Raw genomic sequence first — 10,173 nt, forward strand, 5'->3', positions numbered from 1 at the left:
AAGAACCCTCTTATCCAGGGAAAGGAGGAGGAAACACTCTTTATTGCTAGTGCAAACAATGTAGGATTTTAAGTAAAGCAATTCTTTTCTTACTGAGAGCATGTGACTTGCTTAGCACACATAAAGATTTAATTTTGTGATATATGGAACCTACTTTTAAATAAGTTTTGGTGGGTGGGTGGGTCTGTACATATGCACCTGTGTGAGAATCAATGCAATGTAGTGGTTCAGGTGCTGGACAGGGGGAAATTAGACTTCCTTTAAGCCAGTTAGGTGACTTTTGATACGGTTAGTTTATCTCAGATCCACTGTATATTGGGAAGTTGGAAAAAAAATCTATTTATCAACTTTATCAGCTGCACCAGTACTATAAAATATAGCACAAGTTTCAATGAATCTTCATTCTGTAATAGATTTATTTGGACGATGCATATAGATAGACAAGCATATGCACACATTTGGGTGTAATTCCTAAAAACATGAAGACAATTTAAAGTAAAAATAAATCTGTTGATCTTTAAAGATGTCATGCATTTATTTCCCCCATTTTATTATGACAGAAAAGATCTCCAGTTTGGTGTAGTGATTAAGGGACCTAACTAGAAAGTAAGAGACTGGGAGTTTGAGTTCTGCATTAGGCACTAAGCCAGCTGAGTGATTTTGGACCAATAATTTTCTTAAAGCTCAAAGGAAGGAGGTAAAGACAAACCATATCCAAAAACTTGCCAAGAAAATTACAGGAACCTGTCAAGGCAGTTACCAGGAGTCACAGGGAGGGAAGGAAGGAACACCAAACAAATTCAAAAAACTAAATCAGGTTTGCTTATTCACAGAATTTACAGTATAGATAGACCTCAATTTATGATTACAATTAAGCCAAAATTGTTGATTGCTATACAATCAGGCCAGAAATGCACTAACAAGGGAGATAAGAGCAGCAAAAAGAAGCTACTCTGAAAAGCTAAAGAATCCGTTTTCAGCAAATGAACCAGCAAACATGTGGAAAACTCTTAAAAATATCACCGGCTATGGCAAACCTCCTTCCCAGGCTGAAGGTAATCAACAACTGGCAGATGATCTGAATGAGTTTTACTGCAAGTTTGAAAGGAAACTACAGCCACCTATCTCCACAACCCCCATCTCAGACACATCAACAACAGCCAAGCCTCCTACAACTGACCCCATTTCATTGGGTTCACAACCCCTAGTGATCACAGAAAAGGAAGTGCAGGACCTATTTCACAGACAAAAGCCAGGAAAAGCTCCAGGCCCAGACAAGATAACTCCTTCTTGCTTAAAAGTCTGTGCTGACCAATTGGCCCCCATCTTCACCCATATTTTCAATAAATCACTAGAGATGTGTTATGTTCCTTCTTGCTTCAAACGCTCTACCATCATCCCAGTGCCGAAGAAGCCCACCATCAAGGAACTGAATGACTACAGACCAGTTGCTTTAACATCTGGAGTCATGAAAACCTTTGAAAGGCTAGTGCTTTCCTACCTGAAAACCATCACGGATCCGCTGTTAGACCCCTTGCAATTTGCATACCGAGCAAATGGATCAACAGATGATGCTGTTAATATGGCTCTGCACTACATGCTACAACATCTTGAGTCTCCAAAGACCTATGCAAGGGTCCTTTTTGTAGACTTTAGTTCAGCATTCAATACCATCATTCCAGACATTCTTCTAACTAAGCTAAACCAGCTACGGGTACCGGAACAGACTTGTAAGTGGATCACAAGCTTCCTAACAAACAGGAAGCAGCAGATGAAGCTAAGCAAGATCACATCAAATACCTGTACAATTAGCACAGGGCCCCCCAAGGCTGTGTGCTCTCCCCACTTCTCTCTGTATACCAATGACTGCATCTCCAATGATCCATCTGTTAAGCTACTGAAGTTCGCAGATGACACAACAGTGATTGGTCTCATTCGAGACAATGACGAATCCGCATATAGACGAGAGGTCGAACGACTAGCCTTGTGGTGCAACCAAAACAATCTGGAACTGAACACACTCAAAACCGTAGAAATGGTGGTAGACTTTAGGAAAAACCCTTCCATACTTCCACCTCTCACAATACTTGACAACACAGTATCAACAGTAGAAACCTTCAAATTTCTGGGTTCTATCATATCGCAAGATCTCAAATGGACAGCTAACATCAAAAACATCATTAAAAAAGGACAACAAAGAATGTTCTTTCTGCGCCAACTCAGTAAGCTCAAACTGCCCAAGGAGCTGCTGATCCAATTCTACAGAGGAATTATTATCTATAACTGTCTGGTTCGGTTCTGCAACCCAACAAGAAAAACACAGACTTCAGAGGATAATTAGAACTGCAGAAAAAATAATTGCTACCAACCTGCCTTCCATTGAGGACCTGTATACTGCACGAATCAAGAAGAGGGCCGTGAAAATATTTGCAGATCCCTCGCATCCTGGACATAAACTGTTTCAACTCCTACCCTCAAAACGATGCTTTAGAGCACTGCACACCAGAACAACTAGACACAAGAACAGTTTTTTCCCGAAGGCCATCACTCTGCTAAACAAATAATTCCCTCAACACTGTCAGACTATTTACTGAATCTGCACTACTATTAATCGTTTCATAGTTCCCATCGCCAATCTCTTTCCACTTATGACTGTATGACTATAACTTGTTGCTGGCAATCCTTATGATTTATATTGATATATTGATCATCAATTGTGTTGTAAATGTTGTACCTTGATGAAGGTATCTTTTCTTTTATGTACACTGAGAGCATATGCACCAAGACAAATTCCTTGTGTGTCCAATCACACTTGGCCAATAAAATTCTATTCTATTCTATTCTATTTCTGTTGCTAAACTGAGACAGTTGTTAAATGAGTTTTGCCTCATGTTATGACCTTTCTTGCCATAGTCGTTAAGTGAATCACTGCAATTGTTAAGTTAGTAACACAGGTTGTTAAATGAATCTGGTTTCCCCATTGACTTTACTTGACAGAAGGTTTCAAAAAGTGATCACATGATCCCAGGACACACTACAATCAGCATAAATGGTATGAGCCAGTTGCCAAGCATCCAAATTTTATAGTGACCATTGGGTTGCTGCAATGGTTATAAGTATGAAAAATAGTCATAAGTCACTTTTTTCAGTGCAGTAGTAACTTTGAATGGTCTCTAAACAAATGATTATAAGTTGTGGACAATTTGTAGTCAACTACCTATTTCACATAAAAATTCTAGACATCTCACAAAAATAAATAAAAACAGAGATTATAAACAAAGCCACCTTTCCCAGCAGGTACCACATCCAACAGCTTCTTGCCTCATCCCCCATCCTGCTGCTTGGAGGAACAGCCAGATCTTCAGACTAAAGGGGTAAATTATATACTTTATACCAGGGGATAAAAATTTCAAGTAGGGAAATTTAGCGTAATGAACAGGGAAGGACTTAACACACATGCCCATACACACACCTCATAATTATTGAGAGACCATCTACTTCTGCCTGCCCAGTAAGATCAGGCAAAGTGGATGCACTCCAGGACATTTTTAATCAAAATGTCATTTTGTAGGGCCATGGAAGTTGGGTTCTTTGTCACAGTAACCTGGGTCTTTTTCCTGGTCCTGCAGATGAGCTGTTGGTTGCTCCCCACACCGCTCCCTCCCCTCCCTCCCGCTCTCCTTCCTTCTCCCTCTCTGCGGTAGCTCAGTGGTTAAGACACTGGGCATATTGGCTGGAAAGCTGGCAGTCCAGATTCAAAACCCGAGCATCACGTGTCCAGGTGAGCACCCATCCTTGCCCCAGCTTCTGCCAAACTAGCAGTCTGGAAGCATTCAAGTGCAAGTACATAAATGGGTACCACTTTGGTGGGAAGGTAACAGTGCTGTGATGTCATGCTGGCCACTTGACCATGGAAATGTCTTCCAATAGCACTGGCTTAATGGCTTTGAAACGGAGATGAGTACTGCCCCCTATGGTCAGTAACAACTAATGGTGTAAAATTCATAGGGAACCTTTACTTTTTTTCTCACTCTTTTTAATAATTTTATGAAAGTGTTATAAAAGAAAATAAAAACTAATGCAAAATAATAATAAGTAAAGCAAGAATCCAGTGCCTCTAAACCTAAGCAAACAAATAAATAAATACTTGGAACAAATTCACGTCTCCTACTCATTGCTAAAAATAAAAACATTCAAAAATAATGGGTCCTGCTTTTTTAAAACAAAAAACAAAAAAAACCCCTATTTTTCCCCCCAAGCAAAGATACTTTCCTGAATTTTGGCTCCATGTCTTACTGAATTTTTTCCCCCCTATTTTGTCCAGAGCTCTATATAACTCAAAAGTCAGCACTTTACAACCATTGGATTTTGGGCCCCTCTTATATAGGCCACCACCCATTCTATGTTCCTCTATTTTCTTCAGCAAACAGGGAACAACCATCTGCTCCAAACCACAAAAGGAACTGCAGCTCACTAAAATTAGAAGGTGCCTGATAGAGACCGTGAGAAAGCAGATAAAACATGATCTCCATGAAATTTTGACAATGCATACAATTCCTGGGAAGTTGGAAAGGTACAAAAGGCAAGAAAATTCATACGAGAATTTTCTCTTGAGCGAGTTTGAAACAACTTTCACTGTAGCTTCCTTTTCCAATCTTTGCTCATGGCTTTTTGAAGCCTTATAAACAGCCCCTGCGCAAAGCTGCACCTTCATACAGGACAGAGTTAAGCCAGAGAGAGAAGAACACACAAGCACACCCAGGGTGCTGCACATTTCTATCCTTCCATATACAGAAGAAAACTAGGAATAAACTTGCCTGTGAGGAAACAGCTCCCAGTTAGGTACTGTCCCGCCATCTTGCAAGTGGAAAACTTTGATTGACAGGGGCAGGCTGGTGTGAAAATGGGGAGACAGTGTATGTATGTGTGTTGTCGCCAACAAAGGTTAAGATAATGTGTGCCAACTGGGGGGCATGTTTTAGGCCCCATAACTGCCACAAGGAGGCAGCATCAACCTATTCCAGGAATAGATACTCCATAGAGAAGCAGCATACATATGTTAAGCTTAAATTTGTCCTTCATTCCAAAATGTGTTTGCATTTAAATAGCGTAGGTAAGATAATACAGAGAGGCAGTGCAGTGCAGCATTCAGACAAAATACATATTATATTAGGACATCTGCACAAGGTGCTAAATGTTAATCAATGCCGGGGTGGGTTAGGGTGGAATAGGGGATTTACTGTGCTCTGTAAAGTAATTCAAAACCTCAAATCCAGAAAATGGGTAATTCAATAACCAAATGATGTTATACAATGCAACCAAATAGTATTATTTCTGGGGGTGGGGAAGAAGGAGGCTAGCCAATGTCTCTGATAACAATACTAATAACAAAGTACATAGGGCACTAAATATTAAAGAATTAAAGGAAAAGGTAATGACAAGTAATAAATTGATGTATAATTATTAGCTATATAACTGAACTAAATGTAATAGGATGATATTAAATAATGATACACTATTGACAAAGTATGACATATTAAGACCCATAAAAAAAGGTAATTTATAATGTCTAATAAAAAACGAAGTAGTGTCATACGCCAACAGTGGAATTCAATAGATTCTAAGCATTCAGTCTAGATTTCATTCTGGACAGGAGGCTGAATTAGAGTTCATTTCTAAGGACCTGTGATACTAAAAATTGAGGCATGTCAGTGTTTGTTTGTGTGTTTGTTTTTCTTAGTCCCATCACTGGACTAGGGGCCTTTGAACATATGTATTCAACATTTATTTACTAAGTACAGAACTGTCTTCTTCTAATCCCAGCCTAGTACTGAGGCAGACTTAAATCACCCTTGGCTTTATCGCTGTTTTTTTAAAAAAAACAAGTTTTATAAAATTTATTAAATACATACATATTTTATGAAGAGAATATTGACCGGGTCATATCTTATACAACTTGTAACATAGTTATGTGTTAATTTTTATAATCTATTCCAATCTTCTTTTTTGTTTTTTCCAAATGCAATTTACATATTTCAATTTCTGCCATAATATACTTTTTCCCTATTTTCTAATCTTATCTTAATCTCTTCTTAATATATAGTATATAAACAATTTTTCCATTCAAATTTCTACCCTTCAAATCCTAATTTCATAGCATTACTTCAATTAATTATTTTACTGCTCCATTTATAAAATATTTTTCTCAGAATCCCCATCACACTTTTTGACTATAAACAATGTACTTATTCATCTTATTCAAGTCTTACATTGAAACCCTTTAATTTAATTGACCTTCCACATTTTATCTTAATCTCTACTTAGTACATAATAAGCAATATCACTATCCACCCTTAATTCCTAATTTCTTACTATAGCATCAATTAATTATTTTATTTCATCATTTGCAACATATTTTTTCAAAATCCCCATCACACTTTTTAACATTTCAATTTTCTCTCTTGATTTCAGTTATTTTCATAAATGAACCAAATTACCACCTCATATTTCATCTGCTGTTCCATTTACAATAAACACTATACATCATCATATTTGCTCTTACATTCACTATTACTAATGTTAATACAGTTCCTTTAGATCTACTAATATATATCTTATTTTCCCTTCTTCCTTTCCACTATTCTTCCTCTTTTAACCATTTTCTCTTGATCTCTCTAAAATTCCACTTCTTAATAATTTACTCCCTTCATCCCATTCTCTTATCTTCTTCTTCTATTTTTATATTTATTGTATCTTTTCTCCTGAATCCTTTCTCTAACTTTTGAGTCTATTACTCGTATAATTCTCCCCAAGCTTTTAGGTAATCTTTTTCCATTTCCTTCTCTTCCCTTTGATTCTTTTTTGGGGAATATTCCCCCCATCCATTCTTTTTTTTATCACTGTAAATCCCAGTGTAATCATCTAACTTTTAATCTTCCTTTTCCTTCAATATTATTTTGCTTCTTATTTATATTCTCTTTTTCCTGTTTGGTGTGTTCTAACAAAGTTTCTGACTTTTTATTGCCCTTTAATGATTCATGCATGCTTTTAAGCATCTCAATTAATTCCTCACACATCCAAGACTCCATATTATCAATTAAAAAAATATTGATATTTTAACATATTTAATTAAGATTTAAGTCCATGTAGTCTCTTTTTTATTTCCAGATAATATCCCATTCAAATGTTTGTCCAAACTACCCCAATTTAAAACTGTGTTGTTTTTCACCTCCTTTAAAAGTTGAGACCTAGCAGTTTAAAAAGAAACAAATACTCCTTAAAGTTTCTCACATATTGATCAAGGTCACTGCTGTTATTTCCTTCAATTTTCAGCCCAGTCGTAGTACTGCTTTCTTTCCACCAGCAGATGTCTCTCTCCAATCCACCATTCTCAGAGCAACAAAGTATCAAGCTTACAAAAGTATTTTAAATCCACATAGAAAATATTTTCTCTCAGCTTTCTTTTCCTTTTATTGTTTTTAATTTCTCCAAGTTCAGTTTTAAATCCAGTAGTAAAATTTCCTTTCTTGGGCGTTAATATTTTGACCTCCTCTTTGTTCTTCCTTCACTTATTAAAACTATCAAAAATAATTTGAATCCTCATTAAAAACTGCTTTCCCTCAGGTTCCTTTTTATTGTATTAGTTTTAATTTCTCCAAATCCAATTTTAAATCCAAATATAAAGTTTTCTTATTTGGGCTTCAGTATTTTAACTTATTTATTCTTCTCCCTCCATTAAAATTCCCAAGTGCCAATTAGCCATTTGTTTCCTCACCAGGACACCTTTTAAAGTTTTTTTTAAAAAATTCCTTTTTTACCTGAGAGTTGGCCTCTCTCTCCCGGTATCGGTACTCCATTCAGACACCGCTCCTGCACAAAATCTTATTCCGGTTGCCCCAGCTTCAAAGCAGTCGCTTTTAATGGCTGCCACCCCCGTCGCCAGTTCGAAGAGCTGCCTCTGACCTTTCGAGGAACTTGTCTGTTCCTCTTGATCATCCAAGGTGCCTCTCCTTCTTCACTATCCCTACAGGACGGTTCCGGTCCGAAGACCCCGACAGCGATTTGTCTGGCTGGATTTTTGTGGGGCTCATTGGAGCCCACTATTTTCCAGCCAATCTTGCCACGATGCTTCCGGTTTCTCCAACTTTACCATAGTTAAAGTGATGGTTTCCTCCTTGAGCTACTAAGCATCCAATAACTGTCACAAGGTGTTATGCTTTGTTATCTAAAGGTGATCCTCAACTTAAAGTTGTTCATTTAATGATGTTTCAAAGTTACAACAGCCTTGCAAAAAATAACTTATGACGCATCCTCAAAGCTACAACCATTGCACCATCCCTTTGGTCATACAATTGCAATCTGGGCACTAAGCTCACATTTACGATATTTAGCAATATCATGAAGTTATGCGATCATAATTTGCAACTTTACCAGCCAGCTTTCCACCAGGCAGTCAATTGGAGAAGCTGGATTCACTTAACAACTGTGGTGATTCGCTTAATGACCATAGTAAAATGGTCTGATCACATTAAGACTTGCTTAATGATCATATTGCTTGGAGACTGACATTCTGGGAGCATCTGTACTACACTGGGGATGAAATGAGGTAACTTATAGCGGGTAGAAGAGGAATAGTCTCATTGACCATGTCATACAGATAGCAGCTCATGCCTTCCTTCTGATCATGCATCAATTTTATCCACAAACATCAACTCCACAATGTCTCTCCACTCTGACAAGGAGACAGAGAAATGATGGTGCATGTCTCATGATGTGATGATACAACAATTGCATGGTGAGTTGGCATTTTTGACATCAGATTTTACTCTGGATACCACTGGCCTCATCTGCTGCCATTCTGCTGTGCTCTCCTAAAGCAGTTAAATGTACTATCACTATTCCAGGTCCATCAGGCTTGTATTTTCGCCTTAGTCTGTTCAGCCAGCAGTATTGTCAGGGTTTTAACTTTAAGTCCCTTCTCAATTTTGCACAAGGTTTAAATAGCATAGAAGTTGAATTGTCTAACAGTGAAAAATGTAGGCTGAAAGAATAAAACAGTGGAACACCTAACCCTCTGCCTCTCCTTGCCTTCTTGACACAGAGGAATCTGGAAATCAGCATTTATTGATTTTTATATAAAGGAAGGAAAGGAAGGAGAGAGAAGCCCTAAGTAAAAAAAATGTTGCTTGTAACTCAACTCTCTTCATGACTCCAATCTTCTTCTTAAAGCATTATTCAGTGACACATGGGTGGCCTTGAGATCTGGAGGAAAGGCAACTAATCTGTCTAACAAATAATAAATACTGTATCCTCTATGTCCATGTAAGTCTCACATTGGGCTACAACAGAATGAGCTGCAGGACACATATTCCTTAGATTGATACCCAGCCTTTCCTCAGGAGCTCAAGGCTGCATATAAAGCATTCCCTCCTCCAGTTTTCCCCACAACAACCTTCAGAGAAAGATGGGGTTGAACGAGAGCATCTAGTCCAAAATCACCCAGGGAGCTTCATTAGCGGGAGATGAATTAGAAGCTGGGTCTCCCTGTTCTTGATCCAGCATTTTCATCACTGCACTCCATTGGCAGTTGCCTAAGAGCACGGCAGTAGCCCAAAGTTAATCATGGAGCTTCATGACTGATGGTAGGTTACACTACAGTGGCTCTATCAGCATCCTCCATCTTTTAAAAATTAAATGTTTCGTAGCATCCTGTGTGGGTGTGGCCCTAGTCTTTTGTTCCTGAGCTTTGGTGTTGTGGCCTCTGGAGTTCTGTGATGTGATGTCTTGAGCAGATGGCTGTGATGCAGCATCCCGGGTTTTGGTTTGGCTCTGAGTCCAAGGTCTTGTCATGTGTTCCTAGCATGTGTCAGCTTGCTTTGTGTGGGGATCGGAGTGGGGCACAGTAGCCAGTGATGCCAGCATGATCTGGCTTCTGGATGGTGGTTGTGTTTCGTCTGTCACAGCTTATTACAACACAAAAGACTAGGACCACACCCACACAGGATGCTATGAAACAGCCGACTAATCTGCAAACACCCACTCCATCTACCAATCAAGATGCAACCACACAGCCAACCAACCCACTTACAGCAACACTCCCCACCTCCCCACCAGTATTTAGAGAGACGGCAGCTCCAACCACGCTTTGCTCACACAAGCATGAAGCCGAAAGCA

At 38.6% G+C, this 10,173-nt stretch overlaps 1 protein-coding gene across 1 annotated transcript in view; it reads right to left on the bottom strand.

Annotated features, from left to right (window-relative positions):
- Positions 1-4,871, bottom strand: part of SGCA (sarcoglycan alpha) — a 59,042-nt gene extending 54,171 nt beyond the window's left edge. The window contains exon 1 of the mRNA XM_058183368.1: positions 4,818-4,871. Within this exon, the coding sequence (XP_058039351.1) occupies positions 4,818-4,857 (40 nt within the window). The 5' untranslated portion in view covers positions 4,858-4,871. The remainder of the gene's footprint in view (positions 1-4,817) is intronic.
- Between the last annotated feature and the right edge of the window lie 5,302 nt (positions 4,872-10,173).

The sequence above is a fragment of the Ahaetulla prasina genome, chromosome 4 (assembly GCF_028640845.1).
Source record: "Ahaetulla prasina isolate Xishuangbanna chromosome 4, ASM2864084v1, whole genome shotgun sequence".
In the NCBI taxonomy this organism is placed as follows: Eukaryota; Metazoa; Chordata; class Lepidosauria; order Squamata; family Colubridae; genus Ahaetulla; species Ahaetulla prasina.